Below are 27910 nucleotides of genomic sequence, written 5' to 3' on the forward strand. Positions count from 1 at the left end.
AAAATTTGGCAGATGGCAGTAGAAGTCATCCTGATAGCTCCCCATTGACATTGATGGCCATGGTTTCTAGAAATACTCAACATTTTTTTCAGCTGCTGCCATATGGCAAGCAAGGAATTGAGTTTTGCATGGGAGTTTGAGGTGTCAGTCCAGGAAGGTTGCACCACTCCTACAGAAGGAGTTGCTGTGCTATGTTTTTCTGTCTGTGAGTGTACAGTACTACACATACACCAAATACAAGCTGGGATCCTTGCTGGAAAAGAGACTACAAGGGCTTCAGGCAACCCTATCCATGCTTCAGCTTACCAGAGAAGATGAAAAGTTTCTGGACACACCACATGAAGCACTTGTCCAGCTGGACAATAGCAAAGAGGAGTCTCTAAAAAAAAAGGAAGAAAACCAGATACAGGAGACTGGCATATGGAAGAAAGTAATACACTGTAGCAAGATAACCAGGAAGCATTCTGTGTCTTTGGAGCGCTATCAATTCCAGGGCCTCCCCACAACAGTGATTCTGGACCACTGAAACAAGGTCAGCTGCCTCAGGTACCACAGAGAACATGGAAAGAATGTTAATAGTGCTCCCAGGAGGAAGAGGCACATGATGGTTGGTGGTTCCCTACTGCTGTCATGATATATCGCTGGAAGGTAGATATGATTTAATAGGCATTTTTAATTAGTCTCCTTATAGCTATACAATAGCGTACAATTAAAAACACAAATATAATCCAAATCTCTATAAATCAAAGCAAAACCCACATAATAAAACAATAAATTAAATAGAGCAATCAACTAAAAGCAGCAGAGGCTAAAGCAAGAAGATCTATAAGTATTTAAAAGAACTGCTTAAATATAACATAGCAACTGAAATATAAAGAGGATTAAAATGTCCGAGAGAATAGAAGGGCAGACCTCTCTGTGGAGGGTATTGGGGTGTGTGTGTGTCTGTGTCTGTCTACTGTGGAAAGGGCCTGCTCCAGAGTAGCCACCTGCCATACCTCAGCAGGTGAGGATACTTGGAGAAGGGTGTCTGATGATCTCAGGGCTCAGGTAGGAGCATTGGAGTCTGATGGGATGAAATTTGTGATGCAAAAGTAGGGATTGAAGGGTATAACATTCAAAAGGAGTAGAGCAAGCGAGAAGGCAGGAAGCGGAGCCTTATTTGTAAAGGATGTACACGCATGTGAGAAAAACCATGAATCTGAAGTTGGAATGGCAGTTGAAAGAATTTGGGTTTAAAAAAATGAAAGAAGAGGAAAATAATATCATCGTGGGAGTCTGCAGAAGATTTGGATGCTGCCTCCCTAGATCAGATTTCTGGACTCTCAAAGAGAAAGACACATTATAGTAATGGGAGACTTCAGCTATTCTGGTATCTGTTGCACATCAAACTCTGCTCAGAATAAAAGGTCTAGTAAATTCCTGGCTTGCCTTGCTGGCAATTTCATCTTCTAGAGGGCAGGAAAAGAGACAAGTGGGTCAGCTATCCTAGATGTGATCTTCACCAACAGGAAAGAACTGTTTGAAGTAAAAGTAGTTGGAAGCTTGGGTAGAAGTGATTACATCATTTTGAGATTCATAATACTGAGGAACAAGAAAGCTGAGTGTAGTCAGATGTGCGCCCCGGACTTTAGAAAAACTAAGTTCCACAGGTTGAGATCCACCGGATGAGATTCTATACGTAGAAATAGTCAAGGACAAGGGAGTTCAAGATGGGCAGGAGTTTCTTAAAAGCGTAATATTGGAGGCACAATCGCAATTCTAATGAGAGAGAGAAATGGACCCATCTAAAGAAACTGGGATGGCTGCTTCAGGAGTTCAGATTTAAAAGAAAAGAGATGTGATAGGATGAGTATGGATGAGTTGCCCAAGTTTGTAGAGCGTGTCAGGAAAGCTAAAGAATAATGAAACATCTACTAGCTGGAATCACAGCTCACTCCCTGAGGGGAGCAGCCACACGTATAGACTTCTGTGGCAGCCCAACCCCCCGGGCAAGACATTTGTAGGGGAGCACTTTGGCCTTTGTGTAATAATTTAGAAACACCACAGTTTTTCTCTCTCTGCAGATGCTGACTTTGGTAGGAGGTTCTGCATAAAGTTTTGGAGCAGTGACACATTGATTTGCCTGGAAATCTTCCATGGAATAGTACTGCTCTGATGCATCCTGAGGTCAAGCAATGTCCTTCAGGAGCTACAGCAGAAAGTAGAAATTATTTGCTATTGATTTCTGTTTTCTGGGATTCCCAGAGGGCATTCCAGCCTCCTCTGCTTTATTCCAGGCGACCAGTGTGAATGATTTCAATGCTTCTGCTTTTGTTGTATATGTGGGGGTGGTAGATGGGTTAGGGTGGCTAGGATATTCCCTTTGTCCTGTCCTCTAATCCCATTTTTCTTCTTTATTAGTTAACATTGTTTGTTACTGTGGACATGTTGCAACTGGTTGATACAATTTCTGTTTCAACTCAGGGTTAATGGGGTCACTTCTGGCTTTTCCGGTCTGATACGGAAGGACTGGTCCCTCCCTCTGGAGGAGCCAGTCGAGATGCCAACCTTGCCTATTGCTCCAGGGAGAGAAGCCATCCCCAAGGTTGAGAATGCTTTTCAGGAGTCCCAAGAAAAGAAAAATTAATGGTGGAAAAAAGGAAATTTCTCGGAAGTAGGAGGGTATTCCCCCTATTGCTCAAGTTTCTGGTGGGATTGTCTCATCCTTTGTGATGATAGGATATGTGAGGGAGATGGTTAGTCAACTGCAATGTTGCACTAGTTCTCTGCCCTAAGTTCACTTCCATTTTTTGTTCACTCCTTTTGCATGTTCCTTTTTTATTTTCCCAGGTGAGCATAACCTGGCAAAATAGCTAACTTGTGATAGCTGTGTTGTTGGAGATATGGTCCTTGCTTTTTCCAGTTTCTTCTGAGAAAGAAGGAAGCCCTCTTCAGTGGAGGAGTCAATTAGCAAATTGTCCTGCCTCCTTTTCTGATGGGAAAGAGAGATTATCTGAATTGACTTTATTACTTTTAGTGTCTTTTTATTACATTTTATATTGTATTTTACTTACATTATTTACTCTGGGAACATGAATTTATGTTGAAGGTATGTTATATAAATTATAAACGTCTAAAATAAATACATAAATCCCAAAAGATTTAGAATGCTGTTCTGCTTCTCCTAAAATTAGAATTTTATGATAAGAAATTCTCTTTTATCCTGCTTCCAGCTTTTTCATATCCTTTTTTACTATGTGTAGATATGGAAACTAAGGAGAACAGTGTCTGGACAGCTCCCTTCTCTAATGAGAATCTTACCAGAAGGTTCTCTGGTACAGTAACGCTAGGCCACCAAGGAAAGCAAAAAGTGATTTGTTCTGATATATGTGCTTACATCTATTTCCAGCACATTCATAGCTGATTCACATGATACCCTGGCCAGTGTCTTTGGCCAAGGTGGATATGGTTCGGACATCCCAGGAAATAGCCACACAGGTTTTGGCTCTCTTCTTACAACTCAAACTAAATATTTGTAACTTATTGCCATATTTTGAGGGACAAGGACTATCCTATTTATCACTGCTATTTTGTCTTGCCTTGCTTATCATGACATCACTTCCCCAGCAACTTGAAGCTAGAGCCCATTGTTTGAGATTGGGGAGATACCAAATAAAATATTAAAAGATTTTAAAGTGCATAAAGTCGGTGGAATGAAAAAAATCTGCCATGCTAGACAGAATTGTCCATTGCTGTCTTCTAGCTGGGGCTTGCTGTAACACATAAAAATGGCCTGGACAGTTGATGCTATTGCTTCTAAGTGCCCTCTCCCCCGATAGAGTCAGCTCAGCTCCCTGAGTTAACTATGAACTCAGGGCAATGAAACAGGAGGCAATAGGTAGAGCACTGATGGGGAAAAAACACAGGGCCAATTGGGACTGAACATGGATAATTTATTTATTTGCAAGATTCATATATAGCTCTACATCTGACATGGTTAAAGTCCATTTATGGAGCAATCTTATTAATATTTAGAAAGGAAAAAGTTCAGAAAGGTCAACCAGGCTCTTTTCCTGCTCAGCTGAATCCAGGAATCCCATTTGCCAGGGGCCTAAAAGTTGTTGCAGAGTGCTCAAAAATTATTGGACATACTTTGAACTGCAACAATAAGTAACACCAATAGAGAGAGCTGAAAAGATTTAACTGCTCTCAGAGTTTAAGGCCAAAGTAAGGAAATCTTTGAACTGCAAGATGATGCTGGACTACATACACCTCCCATCAACATTAACAACTGGATGTGCTGTTTGGGGATGAAGACAGTTGGAGTTCAATCACCTGAGAGCCATAGGTTCCTCACTCCTGTTTGCTTTAAGGAACAGAAAAGAGAAAGAAGGTGTAAGAGCCACACACAGGAAAAATATTGTGTGTTGTTTTGTCCCAAATAATCTATAGCTCTAGATCAGTCTTCCCCAACCTCGTGCCCTCTAGATGTGTTGGACCATATGGTGACTGGTGGATGCTAGTAGACTAACACATCTGGAGGGCTCCAGGTTGGGGAAGGCTGCTCTAGACGCTGTGACAGTAGCAGAAATAATTTATCCTGTGCTCCTGATTAGAGATGTGAAAGCCTAGGGGAAATATGGAGAGAGAAAATTGCATTGTTTTCCCCAATTTTTTTCCATGCATTCACATCTCTATAGTGGGGCTCCGTCAACACATCAACAAGAGACTTTTGGATTATGAACCTGGCAAAGCCTGAGTTGAAGGTAAGGTTGGAAAAAAATGGAACAAATTGGATAACAAGGTACACATGCTGTAGCAGGGCTAACTGGGTCTTCTGAAACAGATTGGTGCTCAATGGATAGTGAAGTATAGCCAGATTGAACCCAGTATATGCACTAGGGCTTTGAGACATAATTAGAGAAGATCTACCGATCTGGGTCACTGGGGTTAAAGGAAAAGGGTTATGGTGAGTCTTGTAGGAATAAATGGTAAATTCTCCCAATGGAAAGAAGTAAACAGTAGGGTCCCACAGGGATCTCCTTGGGACAAATTCTTTTCGACTTGTTCATAAATGATAAAAGCAGGGATGCTTTAGGGTGGATTCCTGCATTGAGGAATCCACCCTAAATGCAACCCCCTCCTGCATTGAGGGGGTTGGACTCGATGGCCTTGTAGGCCCCTTCCAACTCTGCTATTCTATGATTCTATGATCTGGAATAAGGAGTGAGCAGTGAAGTGGCCAGGTTTGCCAATGAGACCAAATTATTTAAGGTGATTAAAACAAAAAAGGATCTCTCCAAGCTGGGAGAGTGGGCATCCAGATGGTAGACACAGTTCAATGTAAAGAAGTGTGCAGTGATGCATGTTGGGACAAAAAATCCCAACTTCAAGTATAACCTGATGGGATCTGAGGTGGCGGTTACCTACCAAGAAAGAGATCTTGAGGTTGGGTTGTACAGCTCAATGAAACCCAGTGCGTAGCTGCTGTAAAGAAGGCAAACTCCATGTTAGGCATTATAAGAAAAGTAATTGAGAATAAAATTGCCAGTATCATATTGCCTTTATACAAATCTATGGTACGACCACACTTAGAATACTGTGTACAGTTCTGGTTAACTAAAAAAATAAGAAGATCTTGTACAGCTGGGAAAAGTGCAAAAAAAGCAAGTAAAATGATCAAGGGCATCTCTCCTATGAGGGAAGCTTACAACAACTGGGATTGTTAAGCTAAGGGGAGACCTGATAGAGGTGTTCAAAATTATGCATGGTGTGGAGAATGTGGATAGGGAGACATTTTTCTCCCTCTCCCATAATACTAGAACCAGGGATCATCCCATGAAGCTGATTGGTTGGAGATTCAGGCCAGATAAAAGGAAGTACTTCTTCACAGAGTGCATAGTTAAAATATGGAATTCATTACCGCAAGTGTGGTGATGGCCACCAATTTGGATGGCTTTTAAAGGGGGTTGAATAAATTCTTGGAGGAGGAGGCCATCAATGGCTACTAGTCATCGCTATATGCTACCTCCAGTATCAGAGGCAGTAAGCCTATATACACCATTTGCTGGGGAACATGGGTGGGAGAGTGCTGTTGCACCATGTCCTGATTGGGGGTTCCTGTCAACAGCTGGTTGGCCATTGCGTGAACAGAATGCTGATCTAGATTGATCCTTGGTCTGATCCAGCAGGGCTGTTCTTACATTCTTATGAAGATGGAACAAATGCTCATTGTTGGCACCAGAAAGGACCAATGATCCAACTGGGAGTGTTAGGATTCTTTGACTCCTGCGCCCCCAGCTTTCTGGCCACAAATAATTCTTAAATGGATCCATGCAAGCAGTGTGATGTAGTGGCTAAAGTGTTGGAATGGGAGTCGGGAGATCCGGGTTCTAGTCCCCACTCGGCCATGGAAACCCACTGGGTGACTTTGGGCCAGTCACACACTCTCAGCCCAACCCACCTCACAGGGTTGTTGTTGTGAGGAGAAGATGGAGAGCAGGAGGATTATGTACGTCACCCTGGGTTCCTTGGAGGAAAGAAGGCAGGATATAAATGTAATTAATAATAATAATAATAATAATAATAATAATATAACAACAACAACAACAACAATAACAATAATAATAACATATGTACACTCAAGCAATGTTGTAAAACCTCCATTTGCATTTTGTGGATTTTGGGTTTTTGAGGTTGGACAGGTGGCTAGTATAGAACAAGTGGATGATCCAAATCTCAGAGGTTCATGTTGGGTATAGCCATCCATAGTGTCCCTGAAAGGTAAATGTATGTGCCTGCATTCAGGAAGCAAAGACATGTCTGCAGGAAAAAACACAGAAAGTTTCTGAAAGCAGGATTTAAGAGTATGCCAGAGGGAAGCATGTGGACGTCGGACACAAATTAAGCTTGGGGAAACCTCATGTTTTTAAATTTAGCCACATTCCAGGAATCATTGAGTCATGTGATGTGCTTCAGGGGGACTTCTTCATATTCCAGACCCTGTCAGTCTGCCACCTGTTCTCCACCAAGCACGTGTGCTTGGCCTAGAAGAGTGCAATTCCGCAGCCAGGCCCATGAACTTAAACTTCAAAGCAAACAGTCGAGCTTCCATTGGCATACATCGCATTGCATTTCACAGCTGAGCTCTGTCTCGAAGGCAAGACTGTAACAACAGTTTTGTCTTTAGAAAAGACCTTTGCTTATTTGGAGAGCTTCCTCTTCTATAAACTATTGTACTAGTACAAGAAATGAGACAAGACCAACCTCAATTTCTTTGGATATCATAAGTTAGTTCCCCACATAGGCTCCCCCATCCTCATTATTAGTACCACACTGGCCTGGTTCAGACAACACGCTAAACCATGCTGCTTAACCACAAAATGGTTAACAGAATGCATTGACCTTAATGCATTCCATTAACCATTTTGTGGTTAAGCAGCATGGAGTAGCGTGTTGTCTGATCCAGGCCACTGTCGTCCAAAGGAACTTGGGCAAGGTACCACCTCAGGGTTTCACAGCATGTTCATTGAGAGGAGCTACAATGTCAGCATCTTTCAGGGGCTTCTGTCCTCTTGATGAAGTCTGTGTGGCAGTCAAGTGGGCATCGGTGCACTTGATCACTTTGCGTCAACAGATGTGGCATTTGGCCAGTGGGTTCTGCAAAGGATTCTGCTTTAAGGGGACTTGTTCGTTGGTACTGTTTTGTATCCGAAGGGATATTGACTGCCCTCCTGCTTTATCTCAGAGAAAATCGGAATATTTTTCTTACTGTAAATTCCTGATCTTGAGGAAGATAAGAGGGCAGTCACCCACCACCTTAGTGATTTGTTGAAATTATCTTGTCCTTCCAGATAATAGGTACATGAGGCGAAGGAGTAAGGGCCTCCTGGGATGTAATCCATTGCCTATTCTTTTCTGTGTGCTCATTGAGTTCGCTCTTTCAAGGTGCCCCTGTTGCCACATGATAGTTCTTTTGGCGTTGCTGATATGACTAATCCTGATTTTCCTGTGCTTTTCTAGTCTGGTCTGGGGAACATGGGGGAGGGGGGCTCATCCAGAGGAGTCAATCAATACTAGAGGGAAGGGGGAAACCCCAAAGAATATTGGCCTACCTTCTGTCTTTCTTGAGAACAGGAATTGCTGATAAGTAAAAAATTCCTGAGTTTTTTGTTCAAGTGATTTTGGACTGCATTGAAATGCATTTTTAGAACTGTATTTAGGAATCCCTCTTGATAATGGTCCATGTTGCTTTCCATTTTTGCTATACGTTTTCAAGTACATCCAGAAGATGAGAGAACCAAATAAGTTTACTTATTAGTTTTGTGAATGTGTATCCATAGTAAACTAGTGGTTGAAATTTGACACCTGTTTAACGCTAACAGTGGCATAGAGCATATAGTAAAGGTGCAGGGCCCTCTTGTAGGACTGTTTGCCAGCAATAGCTTACCTAACCCTTTGGGCAGTGGCCATGAAGGCCCTAGAGCAAGCTCTCCCTTTGTATGCAGGCTTAGAATCATAGAATCATAGAATAGCAGAGTTGGAAGGGGCCTACAAGGCCATCGAGTCCAACCCCCTGCTCAATGCAGGAATCCACCCTAAAGCATCCCTGACAGATGGATGTCCAGCTGCCTCTTGAAGGCCTCTAGTGTGGGAGAGCCCACAACCTCCCTAGGTAACTGATTCCATTGTCGTACTGCTCTAAGAGTCAGGAAGTTTTTCCTGATGTCCAGCTGGAATCTGGCTTTCTTTAACTTGAGTCCGTTATTCTGTGTCCTGCACTCTGGGAGGATTGAGAAGAGATCCTGGCCCTCCTTTGTGTGACAACCTTTTAAGTATTTGAAGAGTGCTATCATGTCTCCCGTCAATCTTCTTTTCTCCAGGCTAAACATGCCCAGTTCTTTCAGTCTCTCTTCATAGGGCTTTGTTTCCAGACCCCTGATCATCCTGGTTGCCCACCTCTGAACACGCTCCAGCTTATCTGCATCCTTCTTGAATTGTGGAGCCCAGAACTGGACGCAATACTCTAGATGAGGCCGAACCAGGACCGAATAGAGAGGGACCAGTACCTCATGTGATTTGGAAGCTATACTTCTCTTAATGCAGCCCAAAATAGCATTTGCCTTTCTTGCAGCCATATCGCACTGTTGGCTCATGTTCAGCTTGTGATCTACAACAATTCCAAGATCCTTCTCGTTTGTAGTATTGCTGAGCCAAGTATCCCCCATCTTGTAACCGTGCATTTGGTTAGATGTAGAACTTGGCATTTATCCCTATTAAATTTCATTCTGTTGTTTTCAGCCCAGCACTCCAGCCTATCAAGATCACTTTGAAGTTTGTTTCTGTCTTCCAGGATATTAGCTATCCTACCCAATTTTGTGTCATCTGCAAATTTGATAAAGGTTCCCTGCACCACCTCATCCAAATCATTAATAAAAATGTTGAAGAGCACTGGGCCCAGGACTGAGCCCTGCGGTACCCCACTCGTTGCCTCTCCCCAGTTTGAGAAGGTTCCATTGATAAGTACTCTTTGAGTCTGATTCTGTAGCCAACTGTGAATCCACCTAATAGTTGTTCCATCTAGCCCACTTTTAGCTAGTTTGTTAATCAGAATGTCATGTGGTACTTTGTCAAAAGCTTTACTTAAGTCAAGATATATGAAATCCACAGCATTCCCCCAGTCCACAAGGGAGGTTATCCTATCAAAAAATGAGATCAAATTAGTCTGACAGGATTTGTTCCTGACAAATCCATGTTGGCTTCTAGTAATCACTGCATTGATTTCAAGGTGTTTACAGATCAACTTCTTTATAATCTGCTCCAGAATTTTCCCAGGGATGGATGTCAGACTGACTGGTCTGTAGTTCCCAGGTTCCTCCTTTTTGCCCTTTTTGAAGATAAGGACAACGTTAGCCCTCCTCCAGTCGTCTGGCACCTCACCCGTCTTCCATGATTTTGCAAAGATAATAGACAAAGGTTCTGAGAGTTCTTCCACTAGCTCCTTCATTACTCTAGGATGCAGTTCATCGGGCCCTGGAGATTTGAACTCATTCATGGAAATTAGGTGTTGTTTGACCATTTGTTTATCAATTTCAAACTGCAATCCTGCCCCCTCAACTTCTGCTTCACTTTTTCCAGGGGGGTCATAGACCCGCTTTTGGGAGAAGACTGAGGCAAAGTAGGAATTGAGCACTTCAGCCTTTTCTTTGTCATCTGTTATCAATTTGCCATCCTCATTAAGCAGTTGAACCACCATTTCTTTCCTTTGAGTTTTACTACTCATGTATCTGAAGAAAGCCTTTTTATTGCTTTTAGCATCCCTCGCTAATCTCAGCTCATTTTCAGCTTTAGCCTTCCGGACGCCATTTCGGCACTTCTGTGCCACCTGTCTGTACTCTTCTTTTGTAGCCTGGCCTTCCTTCCACTTCCTATATGTATCCTTTTTTTGTTTTCAGGTTGTCTCTAAGCTTTTTGTGGAGCCACATTGGTTTCCTCTGTTGTCTTCTATCTTTTCTCCTTGTTGGAATTGTTTGTAACTGTGCTCTTAAAATTTCCTTTTTTAAATACTCCCACCGATCCTGCACTCCTTTTCTCATTAGGCTCCCTTGCCATGGGACCTTACTTATCATAGTTCTGAGTTTATTAAAATCAGCTTTCCTAAAATCCAGAGTACGTGTATGGCTACACTCAGCTTTTGTCTCCTTTATAATTAAGAATTCAAGTATGACGTGGTCACTTTCCCCCAGAGTTCCCGTAACTGCCACTTTATCCACTTGTTTCAGTATAGCTTTAAGCTTTTAAAGTGAAACCTCTGTCATTGCAGGACTCTGGATGCCAACAGCTTTGCCTGGGAAGGGGATGCAGAGAACAGCATACATAGCAAGTTGATAGGAAGCCAACCTTTACAGCCCAAGGCCTCGCCAAGTGCCGGCAGCTATCAGCTCCATTTTGCCCTGCAGCAGCTCCAACAGCAGAAGCTTCAGTCTCGACAGCTTTTGGACCAGAGCCGAGCCCGGCACCAGGTGACTAAGATGAGAGGTGCTGCCCCTTAGAAGATGCATTATTGTTGGGTTCCATACACAGGCAGAAGATCCCTATACAAAGTAGAGCTGAATGCTCTAAAAAGGAATGCCTGGCTCCGTTCATTTGCACAAATCATGCAGGTTTGGATAGATGTGTTTTTTAGTTGAGTAGTACTTGCTACTACAAATAACTATGAATTTTGGGATTTTTTGCAATATTTTTTGCAATTTTGTAATGAATTAAAGAAAGAAAGGAAAGAAGGAAGGCTTGACAGTGGCTAGCCTATAGGAGAAAGCAAACTGCAAGGGAATGCCATTGAGACAGACAGACCTGTGCAGAAAACCATGCCGCTTGATGTCACACACATCCTTAACCTTACAGGAGATGTTGCCTACAAGCCTTAAGTCTTTTCCCCCTAATCAGAAGATATTGATAAGATAAAGAAAAAATAAACATCAGATATTCTTGTGATTGTATCATAATTACAGCCCTGCAGATATCTGTACCAACTGATACATTTATTCAGTGAATTTTGGTTTTGTAGACTGTAGTGAAAATATGACTTTTCTTGCCTTTACTTTATAAACATAGTTTTTGCTGTCCTAGAAAATTACTTGTGCAATCAATCTGTTTTCTTTTTTAATGGTTTATTTACATAGTACAGCACCAGCATGAAAGGTATTATCTTATGTATTTTATAACAAATGTCTTTTATTAGCAAGCTTGTCCATCTGTCTGGAGTCCTTTATTTTGATTGTCCCATATTGCTCCTTGTATTAACCAGTCCCAAGTTTTGAAATAGTAACTTAAATCTAAAACACCATGTTGAGCAAGTTGTTACCGAGTAGGCAAATATGAGATGATAGTTTTGATTTGCTCCCTCGTTGTATCATATTTACGTTTGAATATATTGCTATAGAAGTTTGGGTTTTATAGCATATTCTCTTATGCATATTTTCTAAGGACTCTCCCCTGAACTGTGAGCATTAGGTACAGAGAAAACGCCAAACCTCCCCACCACCACCACCACCAAACTCTAACAACTACTACTACTACTACTACTAGTAGTAGTACTCATGGCATAGTTTCCTGGCATATTCTGGAAAGGAAGCTTCTAGAAAAGTTCCCTCATAGTTCAGCAATCCCTGCTTGGCTGTCAAGGCCTACTATACACTGTCCTTTCGTTTGCACTTCCCTCTGTCCGAGCCAAGGAGAAATAGTAGGCACATTCTGAATCCCTATCCAGAGGGCTCCACGTACGCAGTGCTCTGCTTGGGGTAGCCCTCTGAGCAGAGCTGTGCTTGTGAGGGGTTTGAAGGGGGCCGTGCTGCTTGGCTGATCCCTCTTTTAATTGCCGACATTGAGATGATGTTGTTCTTGGCTTGGGGCGAAGCCATTACTCAGGAGTTTCTGTTAAAGTGATTCTTTGTTAAACCTCTGCTTGCATCCCCCGCACTCCCTCCGAGCACAGCCATGCAGAGCTGTAGTTACAGAGATCCTTGCCATGCCGCAGGCTCAGGCAGTGCTGAACTTTCCATTATAGAAGAAGGAGGGTGGGGGTGGCGTTTAACGCAGAGGCTCTCACTGTGCACACCGTAGCTTTATTCAGTTAAACATAAGATTAGTATAATTTAAATGCCAAAAAGCAAAGACATGTAAATGAGCCATTTTTTGCCCCCGGTAACCAGCAGGTCTGCCATAACTCTGCACGCTGACACATAGCAATAAAAGAAACGAGTCTATATAAGCCAGTTCCATAACCTATTCATTTATATGTAATATTTAAGTTTGGGTTAAAGCATGATTAAATAAAATAAAATAAGGCTATTATAATCTGTCTATAATGTGTTTTGATGTTCAAGACACAGGCGCCCTTTGCCATGACTTCATTGTGTGGCTTCGTACACGTCGTTATTTCTCACCCTCAGTTCTCCAAACTCTAAAATTGGAACCAAAATGATTGGCCTTCCTGAGTTGTTGTGTGCGTTTACATATTTGTAAAGTGTTTTGCAAGTAAGTCCTATATAATTTATTAATAGTGTGATTTTCCTCCCAGCAAACTATCAGCTGGCATGGATCTTTGCTGAATTCAGTATACATCATCTTTCAGTTTTGTAGAGGTCCTGATTCTTTTTCAGTAAATGTCTCAGTGCAAAATGAAGGCTACCGAGGCACAGAAATGGTTCAGTGTTGCATTTCCTTTCTTTTGAATATATGAATATGAATTGTCCCAGCTGTGTGCCATAGGCAAATTTATTTCAGAAATCCTTGTGCTTTTGAAAATACCAGCTATTAGTTTACATTTGTATAATGAAGTATTCCTAAGTGAAACATGCAACTGGTTTTTATCTTGTACTTGAGGGAATTCCACCCTTATAGGCGGCCTAAAAATAATTTTAGATTAGATTAGAAAGTAAAGCATTATGCTGTAACAAAGCATACACTTGCCCAATTCAGATATAACAGGAAACCCTGAGTTCCCATTATAAGAACAACCCCTGAAGAACTGTGGGCCTGTGAATTCCCCCCACCCTCCTCCTTCTCCACATGTGAGGGAAGGAAGTTTAAATCTTCCCTATTTGGTTTGGAACAGAAGAGGAGCCATGCTGGTTCAGACCAAAGGTCCATGTAGTCCAGCACTCTGTTCATACAGTGGCCAATCATTTGTTGACCAGGAACCCACAAGCAGGACACAGATATAACTGCACCCTACCTCCCATGTTCCCCAGCAAGTGGTGTAGATAGACTTACTGCTCAGATTCAGTAGATAGCACATAGCCATCAAGACTGGTAGCCATTGATGGCCTTCTCCCATGGTTTCCCCATACTTCTGAATACAGGAAGGATACTGTGGTTTGTTTCCTGTATTTGGATGTAGCAGGAAACTGCAGTTTGTTCTAAACAGCAAAATAGAGGTTTAAACTTCCTCCCCTTGTACATGGAGAAAGGAAGGAAGCGAAGATCAAGGCTTGCCACAGCACATTTTCATTAATAGTAAAGCCTAGTTTTCCATTGTGTCTGAGTCGAGACATTCCTTTCCTGGTACATCTCTTCCCTTTTCCCAAGTTCCCTGCTCTCTCTTCCATTTTCTCCGTTACCACTTCCATTTCACTTCCATTGTCCAGTAGGAAATATTCTTTACTGTCGGCCATCTGTGAATCTCCTCAATTTCAATGTAGAATTTTTAGTATGTACTGCAGAAAAGTCCAATAACAGGCACATTTCTTATTCTGTATAACCTTCAGCTTAGGCTGTAGGTTTGCCTACAAAGGGTTGTTAATGCAGAACAATTGGAAATATGTGAAATATCATGTCTTGCTTTAACTGTTCATTGCTGCGTCTACTGTTTTGAACAGTTAGACCATTCATGGCTATATAGAATCCTCGGTTCCCACTTCTTTTCTGGTCACTCTTGATGTGCCTTTCCTTATTGTCCTCTGTGTTTGCTACCCCTGTCCCCCCCCCCCTTTTTTTTTTTTTTGCTTGACTGTCCCTGGGATGCTTTACATTTGCCATTGTCAGGGTTCCTTTGCCTTTGGCTCACAATGCCATAACTTATTTTGGAAGTGACTTTCGTCATCCACATAGAAAAATCATGCCAGGAATGTATTTAATGTATTTTTAGTGTAACAGCTGAGAAGAAGGAATGGGAGCTAGCTTCTGTGGCTCATAGTTTGGGAACTGCCTTGGTCGGTCTCTCTCTCTCTCTCAACTTTCTCCCTCTTGCTTTTCCAGCCTCCCCCCTTTATTTCTTATTCTCATCAATCAACGATCCTCAAAGAGGAGTTTTGTGCCATTTGAGTTCTGTATTGTTCCTAGGATATAAATCTGAAATAGCAACAATAGTAATTCTTCTGTTCAATCTGACATGGAGGGTGTAAGTGAGAAGTTTTGAATTGCATTCTTGAGTCAGAACTATTGAGAAACATGTCCCCTCCAGCAGGTTATCTGGGAGTAGAAGAGTCTGGATTATATTTTCAATAGGCCTTTTAAGATAAGTTTTCTTTCCTTACTGAGTTCTGTAACAAGCCTTTTGTAAAGGGGAGATCCTCTTTGTACTGCACCTCGTCAGAATCACTTCTGACTCTAACTGTGCTGAGGATATTTTTGCTGTACGGGAATTCCTGTTGTAGGGGAATGACTGCACTTCGGTTGTAGAGCGCATGCTTTGCATGCGAATCGTCACAGGTTCAATCCCTGCCATCTCTGGAAAAGACTCTTTTCTGAAACCATGGAGCGTTGATGCTAATCAATGTAGACAATACTGAGCTAGATGGACTAATAGTCTGACTCTGTATAAGGCAGCTTCCTATGTTCCTGAGTTATTCTGTATTTTGTTCTTGTCTCTAACCATTCTCTTGATATCCCTCTACTGCAGGGATGCAGAACCTCTGGTCAGTGGGCCTAATCTGGGCCATGGGTGTTCTGCATCCAGCCTGCAGAGCTTCTGTGGGTTCCTCCAGTGGGGCGGGCCTTGACCTCAATGCCCTGACTCCTAAAAGAGTCCCTGCTGTTATCTCTGATCTCAGATCAGGGATCACAGAGGGGTTGATGGCAGCAGGAAGAGAGAGAAAAACTTCTCTTTATCCACGTTTCACACCATGCAAAATTCTGTGCACTTCTATATTCAAGGCTATCAATGACTATGTGTGACCTCCAGTACCAGAGTATATACACCAGTTGCTGGGGAACATGTGTGGAAGGGTGCTGTTGTATCCTGCTTGTGCTTTCCTCTTGGGCAGCTGGTTGGCCACTGTGTGAACAGAGTGCTGGATGAGATGGACTCTTCGTCTGTTCTTAGGCCACCCCCTTACTTGCCTTTTTCTAAACTAAAAAGCCCCCAGCATTGTAACCTTTCCTAATAAGTGAGTTGTTCCAGCCTTCTGATCATCTTTATTAACGTGTTCTGCAACATTTCCAGCTCTACAGTCTCTTTTTTGAGATGTGGAAACCAGAGCTATACACAGTGTGGTCACATCATAGGCTTGTGTAAAGGCATTACAATATTGGCAGTTCACTGCTGCACACTGTTTAGACATTTTAATTGAAATATTCACCACAGTCCTAAAATATTTCCTGGTCAGTCCCTGCCAACTCCGATCCATCAGTATATAGGAAGTATATAGGAAGTTGGGATGTCTTGCCCAGTATGACATCTTCACCCTGTGGGGAAGAAGATGCGAGGAAGACTGGAGCAGGCAGCCACCATCGGGGCCTGCTTCAGTTGGAACCCCCCCCCCCCAGGGCTAACTGACATCTTCACCCTGTGGGGAAGAAGATGCGAGGGAGACTGGAGCAGGCAGGCGCCATCGGGGCCTGCTTCAGTTGGACCCCCCCCCCCCCCAGGGCTAACTGACATCTTCACCCTGTAGGGAAGAAGATGCGAGGGAGACTGGAGCAGGCAGGCACCATCGGAGCCTGCTTCAGTTGGACACCCCCCCCCCACAGGGCTAACATCTTCACCTTGTGGGGAAGAAGGAGCTGTTGGTTTGCCCCTCCATTGGGAGATGAGAGGACAGAGCAGGGCCTTCCCACCAGCCTAAACAGTCTCCTTAATTTCTTTTTATTTTCTCCCTCTTCCCTCCCCATCCACTTTTCCTTGTGTGTCACGTCTTTTTTTTAGAATGTAAGCCTGAGGGTAGGGACTGTCTTCTTTATTGATACATTGTAAGCCGCTCCGAGAGCCTTTTGGCTGAGGTGCGGGATAAAAATACTCTGAATAAATAAATAAATAAATAAATGCATTGCTTTACACTGACCTCCTTTGAGCTACATTTGCCATGGTAAACCATGAGCAGGACAGCTGGTAAACCAACTAAAACTGTAAAAAGATACTTTCTGGCCACAAATATCACTTAATCACCAAGTAACCAAGCTATGTCTACAATTACTCATGAGTTGCAACCCTGATCCGAGTTGCAACGATAATTGCATTTAGAATATGGTGTTCAACTACTCCTGGAATAATGTTAAATCTGTTTCCCAGGGGTCTACAAAGACAGTCATCTAACACCATACTCCAGTCACTTCCACAGAATCAGTGAGATTTTCAGGCAGTTGTACTCCTTCTTTTATTCTCCCACACTGACATTAACTCATCATGGTTAAGTAGTTTGCACATTCAAATACCAGATAACTTTTTGCAGAAGGAGAGTCAAAACCCAGGCATTCTTTTGGCTTTGGAATACACCACAAGTGGGCAAATTGTGGTCCTCCAGATGTTTGGCTTACAACTCCCATCAGCCATAAGCAAAATAGCCAAAGTTGAGGGCTGAAGGAGTTGTAGGCTAAACATCTGGAGGACCACAATTTGCCCACCTGCGGTGTATTCTGAAGCCAAAAAGCATGCTTGGGGTTTGACTCTCCTGCTGCAGAAATTACTAGAGAACGCAAGTTGCCCACCCCTAGAATACACAGCCAATTGTGTTCCTATTCATAAGACAAGTGGGAAATGCCCTAGTGAAGCAGTGTGCTATGAGCTGTTCTTTCCCCTTTTCCATATAACTTGTGGTCTGGGTTTGTTTATTTGTCCATGAGCATTGCATGAGCATGTAACAGCAGTGCCATTGTGCAGAATGCAAGCAAAGGCTGGTTCTCTATATTTGGTGCTATTCTAGTATTCTGGTTTGGTAGACTTGACAGAGAGAGGCTTACTGATGTGTGTTAAGTCATATGGAAAAGAGGACGAGCTCATTCTAGCCCAGGAGTGTGTGTGTGGAAGGGTGTCTCTTATTGGCTAGGGGCCACACTGCCAATTTAAATTAGCCATTTGGCCATACTTCAGAACACAGGCATAACTTTTGAGCACCTCTTCAGTCACAGGCAAATATATATTCTTGTTCCTACAGAGAAGCATGCTTGTTTTTTGTTCGTTCTTCCTCTTTCCCAGACATGCACACAAGCACATTCAAATTTCCATCAGCATTAATTTGATGGCTACACGTGCGTAAACAATTTGCAAGAAGAGAGTTTCTTGGAATGAAAAAGAATGGATATTACTTTTATGTATTAACATTTTTTATAAGCCCCCTTTCCACAGCAAGCCCTCCCAACATTTTACTGTGCTGTTTTCACCTTCTCTCTGCACTTCTGTCTCCCTTAGAGACTCCATACCTGGTTGACATTGTTGAAGGATGGAGCTAGAGCTTGTTCGGAAGTATTGGTCCAAATTCATAAAGGCGAGAGAGGTTGTTGTCAGAAAGCCACTGAAATATGGAATGGCTGTTTTGAAACACTTGATGCTGCAGGGCTCACAATCCAAAGATTTGCTTGTAGATCTTTTAGATTTTTTATTCTGGCCCCTGCCAAGAACTCAGAGCAGCATACACGGTCCATCTCCTTCTGTTTAGATGGGGTAAACGGTCCATCCGTAAGTAAGCTTCCAAGTTTGAGTCCCTTCTAGAAGTATAAAGTAGCGTGTGCTTACAGATGAACTGATGGCGGTTATCATGATTGAATTGATGCAAAATGACAACAGCGTTGATGGATTTCAGTCAGAAACAGTAGCATAGCAGAAGTGCTGGAAGAAGGGCAACGCTTTAAAAGGGGAGCTAGTGAGAGGCAAATTATGTTAAGTTTTGATGGTAATAAGAATTCTAAACTTAGATCTGTTGATTGAGAGCAGGGAAGATGAAATTAATGGCAGTGTTTTCAAAAGCCTACTTTATATGCAGTTTAATAATGACCATGTCTGAGCTTGTAGTACTAAATGATCCGTATTGGCTAATTATTAGGAAGGTTCCATCTGACTGATAGGGAGGACGACATGTTTACATGAGATCCTGTTCAGTCTCTGTAGTCGCTACCTGTCGTGTGTATCTGGATAGTCAGGCCTAGAATACATCCCAAGATAATTCACATGGGATATAACGTAATTTAAAACAATACTAGTCCAGCCCTATAGCTTGTTGGAAAGGTTTATATTAAGGATGATACAATTCATGCTGCAGATTGTCTGGCTCACTTTAGATTATTTCATTCAACAACTCTGGTTGATTGATTTCTTTGCATGTATTAATTGCAGTTTTCTGTACTGGATCAAACTATTATTTGCTGACCATGAAGAGCTACTTCTATCAGTGGGAAATGTGGTCTTTTATTGTCACTGAGCATTGTTGAGGAGCAGGAGCAGTAAGCAAAATGAATTATTTCAGCCATCGAGCAGAACTCTGATTTGTCCAGCTTTTTAAAATTGTGTAGTAATGTTCCTGCCACTCAGAGGAAACTCCTCAGAAGCCAGTACAGGTCTCTGGCCTTTTAAATATTGCTACAGATATTTCAGGAAGCGAATAGTTCTGTAAACAATGGGCTGTTTTATGCCCGAATTTGTCCATTACACCTGATTCAAGGCAGATGAAGACTTTTAGTTTTTATTTAGTTTGTATGTGTTGAGACGTTTCCCAGTTCTGCCTTCTTTCTCTGTGTGGTCAGACCTTCCAACCTTACTTGCTGCTGTCTTGTTTATAGAGCAGCTTCCCCTGGCTTCCCCACATACACTAAGGGGGTTCACAGTGGGATAGCTTTCTTTGAAGCTGAACCTAGAGGCTGAGGTCAGTGTCAGTTCCCTGTCTCTGTGTGCTGGCTAGAGTGTAGAGCAGCCAGGATTACAGCACAACAGAGAAACAAAAGTCTTTTGGATGTCTGCTGCCCCCAAGAAAAACAGTCCTGACCTTTCTTCAGCCTCTGACAGTCATGCTGTTAAAAGTTGCTTTGTTGACTCTTCCCACTGGGTGATAGAGCTGCTTGTCTGCATGCAATTAAGCAAGATGCAGAGGCAGTGCTGAGCAAGAATCTTGGAAACATGAGGATTCTTTTTTTAAAAAATAGCGATTGGTGGGGGGAGTATAAATTCAAGCTCTACTTCATTGCATGGTTGTGAAAGGCAGTGCGTAAAATTAGCGATTTCATGGTAAATTTCAAGAATAGAAAAGATCTGATTGGCCGTCTAACTACATGGATTGTCCCAGCTTGTTAAAGAACAAATAAATTACATCTATGTTTTCTTTCCTTTCCTGCCAGGCTCTGTTTGATAACTTCCCAACATCCAGCATCAGCTCTATGGCCTTGTCATCTGGTTCTGGTGCCCGCAAAACATCAAGTGCCATTTCTAGCAGCCAGAAGGCACCCAGCCTGCACAAGGTGATGCCATCCCAGAGTGCATATTCTTCACACTTGGTCCCCAAGCCCCCAGCCAGCGACAGGCAAGCATTTATCAGGAAGGTGGCATCTCAGAGGATTTCGAAGTAAGTTTGTATTCTTCAAACAGAACTTGCCATTGAAAAATATAGATGGGGGACCATGAGCAGCAAATGTCTGACTTGTCCTTGAAGAAATGGCCTCTCTACTGCTACATTATAACTTTATTAGATAAATGGAATAAGATGGACAATTTGGACCAGTCTAGGTACATGAGCTGCCATGTAGGATTAAAGCATTTGTTCATCCTATTTATTGGGTTGCATTGCACATTGCTTTATCTCACAATGTGTTTTTGCACTGACTTTCTGGTATGTGTAATTTGCGTCATTCCCACATTATGAGGTCCAGGCTTGAACTGATCCATCGCTGTGTTAGAAAATGTAACATGTGATGCAGCCCTTATTATGTATCAGATCATTCTGGGCACACAGAGACAGCAAAAAAACAATTTTTATCTTTGTGAAAGTGTATTCTTAACTCCACATAGCTGGTAATACATCTTATTTCCTGGAGCATGACAGACGTCTTTTAAAACTGCTGTATCCTATAACAAAAACATAGCTACTGATGCTTCCAATGTGAGAACAATCTTATGGTGTTCCTATGTTTTTCATCCCAATATACCATGATAATACTTTTTGAGAGGTATTGAAATCATTATTCCTTGTAAATTTGTCGTCTTTCTATTTTTATGGAAGTAATTAAATCGGAGTCTGACTTATCTTCCCTTGACCATTTGTTCTTTTGTGGCTTTCCATCAATGCCTCCTCTTGCTTGTCTCTTTCCTAGACTAAACAGTCTCAATCTTCTCAGTCTCTAGTCATATGGAAAGCTCTCTAGGCTCCTCATAAATTGTGTCATCCATCTTTGGAGACGTTGAGCTGCATTATAAATCTTCCTTGTTCTGCACCATTTTGGTCTTCTGGATTTGACTCTTCCCAAGTTTCTCTACTGCTCCTTTTTGTCTTTAAGTTTATATGTCTTTATAGTAATTCTTTCTGAAGTACTTCTTGGTGGTGTTGGACAAGTGCAGGATTGCAATTCATTGGCAAATCTAGTACAGAGACACGCAAGACTTGTGAACAATGTTTGACACAGGTGCACTGAGAAACCTACCAAATGTTTACAAGCACTAAGATATTGAAGGGAGAAGACAGAAAAAAATCAGAAGGATATGTCATCATCACACTTGCTGTTGTTCCACATGGATCTCCTACCAATGACCAGTTAATAAATACTTTTAAAATATGCCATTCACTTTGTTGCCTGTAGTCTGAAGGACTAGGTTGCCTGTAGTTCAGGTGAAATGCATGTACTACAGAGATGCATCTTACTCTATTCATCAGTGCACAGCACCCTCTGAAGCTGTATGTCTCATAGTGCTTATCCAACATAACCCTGTGGTACCAGTTGACTGTACAATATTAGGTGCATACATTGTGACAGTATGACGGTTCTGCGGTAGCCAAAATGTATTAAGGATGTTCCATAGGTGGATTCTCTGAAACCCATCTGTCCAAGTCCAAGTTTTGTTATTGTGACATTTTCTATTGCTTTAGAGTTCTGACAGTTAAAAAAGTCTTTCTTTGTGGTTTGCAGGCTCTGTACCTACACAGGGCATTGTTTGGAGCCTTTTAGAATTCAAACCTATGGATGTTTGGCATTAAGGCGAGTGTGTGTGCATGTGTGTTTCCCCATGGCTGCTCGTACAGCCAGGTGCCTTGGATATTAGTGGCTGTTTTAAAAAGTACAAGATGTTTGGGGGAAACGTCTAACCACCAACAGGCATGACCATTGTCTCCTCTGTGTAAGAGAAGAGTATGGTATAAGATTGAGAGTTGCATTTATTGCCAAATGTTGCTCAGTCCCTATTTGCCAGCATATCATGGGTTTCACCTGGAAGCACATCAGTGTCCTTGAGCTTCAGTATGTCTTCCTGGCTTTGTGAGATTTTCAACCCCTTGTATCCGGAAGGAGTGTCAAGATTGCTATTGGGAACATCACCTCACATGGGATGGGGCCCCCATGAAGACTTGCTCCCTTTTGTATCTGGCCATCAGACTCTGAAATTGGGGATACACAGGACATTGCATTCATGGAAGGAGATGCCTTGAACAGGACTAAGAGTTCATCCTGTGAATGGTCACTGAAGGATAACTGCCCCCTGTTTTCTGAATTTCACTTCCCTCATTACTAGATCTGTTTGCTATAACTCAGAATGTGAAATCAGCAGCAGTGTAAGTCAAGACCTTTCACCCTTGGGCAGTGGTTTCCTCCTTTTGGGGAGCCATAGCATTCTTTACTTGTGTTCCTCTCCACTGCTGATTCCTTGGGTGTTCCACAAGGTTACCTCTGACAGAACAAACTGTATGCTGATAGCTCCCTGTTTGCCTTGGTAGCTGTGGTACACCATGTTCCTCCACATCATTGATAGTTGATCTCACCTGCTCTGGTGGTTTGGAATCTTCCACCTAGTTTTGTTGATGGTGAGACTGACAGTGGCCTGGTTCAGACAACACGCTAAACCATGCTGCTTAACCACAAAATGGTTAAGGGAATGCATTAAAGTTAATGTACTCCCTTAACCATTTTGTGGTTAAGCAGCATGGTTTAGCATGTTGTCTGAATCAGGCCAGTGTGGAGGAGCATGCCTGCTATGCTGTAGTTCTAGAATCTAGGAAACTCTCTACAAGGAAGTCTTATGAGTCCAAGTGGAAGTTGTTCTCAACCTATTGTAGATATCAAGCACTGAGTTCTCTCTTTGTTTTGGGATGTTAGTTCCTTCAGTATCTGTTCTGTCTTCATGAAAGAGGGCAGGCTGCTTACCTGTAACTGAAGTTCTTTGTGTTGTCATCTGCTCAGTCACACCACCCTCCCACCTCCTTGCTTGTAGGTCTTCTTTTCTTTCTTTCTAGCCACTGTAGCGATCTTCTATGAACTGAGCATAAAGGCAAGGGGTCCAGGACTTGGACATATCCTCCTGCTGAAAATCTATAGGCTTAAACTCAAGAAGGTTCCAAGCAATGCACTGCGTAGGTGAAGAACCCATTCTTCTTCTTGGGCTCTTTGCTAGGGTGTACATAGAGGAGACTAGTCTTTATTGATGGTGAAACACCTTGATTAATTAGTTCAGGCTGTAGTCCTATGCAACTTATCTAGAAGTGAGCTCCCTTGAACACAGTGAGACTTACTTCCAAGTAAATATACCCATGATTGCACTGTCATTGTCTTGGTTCACAAAAGTGGTATAACACAACAGCTTGGGACGGAACTCTAGTGCAGTGCTGTTGTTCCTTACTTGCTGGTTCATTGATTCTATAAGGTCAGGTGTCTATTCTGTTATGTTAACTTTCTCTTACTGATGATGAGATAAGGACTGCTAATCAAAATCATTTTAGATTCATCCTCCAGCCCCATTTAAAAAAGGAATCAAGATATTAATTGAGTTGGTCAGCTCAATAAATACAGAAGGGAGTCCCAATCTTGGTGGCCCTATGCTGATAACATTGGTGTCTGATTCTCCCAGTCCTGGAGGGTACATGTTAGTTCAGGTGACAAGTCCTTTCAGTGAGTTCTTCTGCTAAGTAGCAGAATGTGTATTTGAAGATGCCGGTGCGCTGTAATCACATATTGGCAGAGAGAATGTTTATCCTTGTGAGATGGAATTGCAGCTCCTTGGACAGACTTTACTTAACTGCGTTCTTGTGGTTTCTGCTTTGTGACAGGCAGGAGTGTGGGAAAACCGGAAAAAGCTCAGCATCAAAAATGCACAGAAGGGGGAAAAAAGCAAAAGATTCCTTCACAATTTCAGAACATAGTCCAATTATCGAAGGCTGCAAGGAGCCATTCCGGAAATACTTTCTTAGTTGCTGTTCAGACTCTAGCATAAGGCTCCAAGTCTATTCTTGCCATTTGCGGGATTGTATAGTAACTTTTGTCAATTACATGGAAACAGGAAAAACGGGATTCACCAGATCCAAACTTCTATCCAGTTTTTTTTCCTAACAGGATCAGAGGAAGAAACCCCATCCCCCCATGTTCTATATCAAGGAGAGATTTCAAAAATGGTTCTGGAGAAAACTATTTCTTAGATGCTTCAAGTCCATGTTTTCCATTCTTCTTCAGCCATTTAGTACAGACCATTTGTTCTTTGTTAGTATTTCCAGTCTGCTTTTGAACTCCGCTACTAAGATTTCCATTACATTTCATGAGATAAAATACTACTTAGTCTTCTCACTTTCCTAATCTATAGAATAGGAATAATACATCTGATATATTTTGCTATATTTTCCTAGACATTCCTTCTTTTCTGAAGAAAACAAATATTATTTTGTCCACATATGAAGGCCATTTAAGAGGAACAGATTAAGTTCTCCACAAGCTTGAACTTCAACTTTATATCCATATTTGTAATAATTTTCCTCCTGGGGGAAAAGTCTTCTAAAGACACAATCCTATTCATGTTTAGACATAAAAAAGGCCTACAACTCCCACTCCCAGCATGCCCCAGGCAGCATGGCTGCTTTTTTCTGTCTGAACATGCATAGGATTGTGTCCTAAATGTCTGTACAAGCTCCACTACAAGGAATGGGTAATTCAGAACAGGCTGCCCAGGTCAGTTGTGGAATTTTCCCTCCTTTAAGGTTCTCAAGGAAAGTTTGGATCAGAAAGCTGGTCTACATGACTCACTTGATCTGTTCAAATTCTATTCCTGGGGGATAACTTCACTTCTTTGAATTCTAGTCCTAGTAATTCACAATGCAATTCTGTGCATGTTTAATCAGAAGGACATCTCACTCTGTTCAGTGTATGTGTAGGATTGCAGACTTACTGTTAGATTTTTGTTCATCTCAAAACTATTTTCCTTTCCCTTGCCTTTTGCCATTTCATCACAGCTTATTTTTATCTATCTCAACACAATCTTTGAATCCGTTTTCAAAGATTTCCGGAGAACATCTCTTTGAGATGGGAGCGCTGAGGAAATCCTCAAATCATATTACCTCTCTGGATTCTCTCATTGTTTCAGTCTCTACTAGATCACATTCGATCTTCAGGAGAGAAGACAATTACTAGAGGTAGAGGTTCTATGTGGGTTTGTTAATTCTTTCTCACTCTCCCTACCCTTCTCTTTCTGAAATTTTCAGCTGTTCTCCTACTCATCATTATCTATTTTGTATGGGTTGAGGGGGTTCTGCTTAATTTATTTTGGTTTTGGGGACTGGGGAGCCTCTCCCTCTGATGGAGTCCTAAGAATATTAGAGCAGCCCTGCTGGATTAGACCAAAGGTCCAGGGAGACCAGCATCCTGTTTCTCATAGTGGCCAGTGAGATGCTTCTGGGAAGCCTAACCAGCAGTACATGAAGACAGTAGCCCTCTTCTGCTGTTGCTTCTCTTTTCCAGCAGCCAGTATTCAGTGATATACTTTATCTGAACTGAAGTGATCCATTTAGCAATCATAGACTGTAGGTTCTGATAGTCCTTCTGCGAGTTTCTCTAATCCCACTTTAAGGCCATCTAAGCTAGTGGCAATCCCGCCCCTTCCTGTGGTGGTGAATTCCATTAATCATACATCCAAGATTGGCTCTGCCATCTAAGCAGGAGGAGGTAGTATCCTGAATTTAGAGTTTGCCCTCTGGGCATATTTGAAGAAAAGGAATTTATGGTAAGACAAATTCCCTTTCACACTATAGATAGAGGAATGTTTGTTTTTGTTCTTGGGTGTCTGGGTTAGTCAGGCTGCTTGACCCTTAGACATTTTTGTGGGGAGCAAAAGCATCCAAGAGAAGTGTCTTGGTTTAACACGTTGCCACAGAAAGGATCACTATATGTAAAACTCTTAGCTCCTGGCTGGTCACATGTCATACAAGAGCAAGAAAGAGAGTAAGTGGTCACTGGCACTGTCTCTTCATATCTACTGCTATGCTCCATTCAGACCTCAGCTTTCACATGTGGTACGCTTGCTCGTGTCAGAGCTGTTTTTCTTGCTCATCGTCTTTTTTTTATGTCATCCACAATATAAGCTAGCACAAGAAAAAAACTGAAACTTTAGCAAACCTGTGTCCTAGAATGATCATTCTCTATGTAGCTGTAGTTTGCCTGGGCAGTAAGCAGGGTATAGTGTGGTAAAGAGGACTGATAATATTTGAAGAATGTCATCAGCATGGGACTTAGGCATGAACATGGGAAAACGAGTGATGAGTGGAAGGAGATCAAGAACAGTAAAAACAGCAAGAGGCAAACCAGGTGCGGGGAAAGGAGAACTGCAGAGAAAGGGAAAGCCCCTGTAAATTAGGGAAAATTCAGCTGTCAAGAAACCAAGGAGGAGGCAGTGACCTATGATCAAGTGGAAGATCAGCTACTTAGAAAGTATATGTTTAGCTGCCAGTATGACTTCTAAGACTACATTGGATTTGGGGATATTAAATTAGTCCAAGCTGAGAGTTCAGAAATAGAGGAATATATCTGAGTCATCTGTGCAAAGACTGTAATTTTAAATATAGCAACATGCTAGACTAAAAAAGAGGTAGAGGACAAGGCTAGGAGGTATTAGTAAGGGGAGGCAGTTTTGTTAAATTATAATGCAGCAATGAGAAGAAATGGGATTGTTTGCTGTTGTCAAAGTGTGTTAGGGTTACTTCAGATTATAATTTTCTGAAGAAAGTCTGGCCCAGCCTATGTCCAAGTTATGGCTGAACAGTTGGAAATGAATTTGGCTAATGGAATTTGTAGACCTCCCAAGTTAGATCTGTAACATTTTGTAAGTTTGGTTTGTTTAAATAATTTGCTTTTTTAAAAAAGAAAGAAATGTTCTACTAAATATCAAGTTCTTATTACCTCTGCAAAATAGCAAAGATGTGTTCCAATACCTAAAAACTTTAACCCTGTTATCATTAAAGTAATTTGACCCATACATTCCCCCCTCCCCCCAATATATGTCAGGCTTATAGCATTTGTTCTTTCTGGGCTGAAATATTCCCAGTATCTTGTGTAGGGGTAGGCAACACAGTGCCCATGGGCACCGACATGCCCTCAGGCAACTTCCTTGGCATCCACCAAGGTGCCCCACACCTCCCACTTTAAAAACAACAACACAATTCCTCACCAGGAACTGGGATTGCTTTGAAATAGGTTTCTTTTGATGTTGAAAACTGGGTTCAAAGTAGTTGTTTAGTGTGTTGGGGCTCAGACTCCATGCTACTGCCTTGGGCTCAGGTTATTTTAGGACAGGTTACTTGTTCTTTGCCATGCCTTCCATGGTAGCCATTTTGAGGGTGCTGCCCAGGACAGTTTCTCACATTGCTAGATGTGCCCACAGGGCCCCAAAAGGTTGCCTACCCCTGGTCTCATGCATGCATTTTTTATTGCCATTAATAAATTAATAAGGAAATTATATATAGGTAGATATAAAATAAAATGTCCACATTTTACTTAGATTTATCAGGCTCATGACTGACTATTTCGATGTTGCAAGGGTACCTAAGCTAGGGTGACCATATGAAAAGGAGGACAGGGCTCCTGTATCTTTAACAGTTGCATAGAAAAGGGAATTTCAGCAGGTGTCATTTGTATATATTGAGAACCTGGTGAAATTCCCTCTTCATCACAACAGTTAAAGCTGCAGGAGCTATACTAGAGTGACCAGATTTAAAAGAGGGCAGGGCACCTGCAGCTTTAACTGTTGTGATGAAGAGGAAATTTCACCAGGTTC

General features: G+C 42.1%; 1 protein-coding gene across 1 annotated transcript in view; it reads left to right on the forward strand.

The window, feature by feature from the left end:
* Window positions 1-27910, forward strand: part of TTLL5 (tubulin tyrosine ligase like 5) — a 150090-nt gene that overhangs the window by 107713 nt on the left and 14467 nt on the right. Inside the window, exons 31-32 of the mRNA XM_063117892.1 lie at window positions 10805-11003; window positions 20023-20246. Coding sequence (XP_062973962.1) covers window positions 10805-11003; window positions 20023-20246 — 423 coding nt within the window. The remainder of the gene's footprint in view (window positions 1-10804; window positions 11004-20022; window positions 20247-27910) is intronic.

The sequence above is a fragment of the Elgaria multicarinata genome, chromosome 2 (assembly GCF_023053635.1).
Source record: "Elgaria multicarinata webbii isolate HBS135686 ecotype San Diego chromosome 2, rElgMul1.1.pri, whole genome shotgun sequence".
Classification (NCBI taxonomy): Eukaryota; Metazoa; Chordata; class Lepidosauria; order Squamata; family Anguidae; genus Elgaria; species Elgaria multicarinata.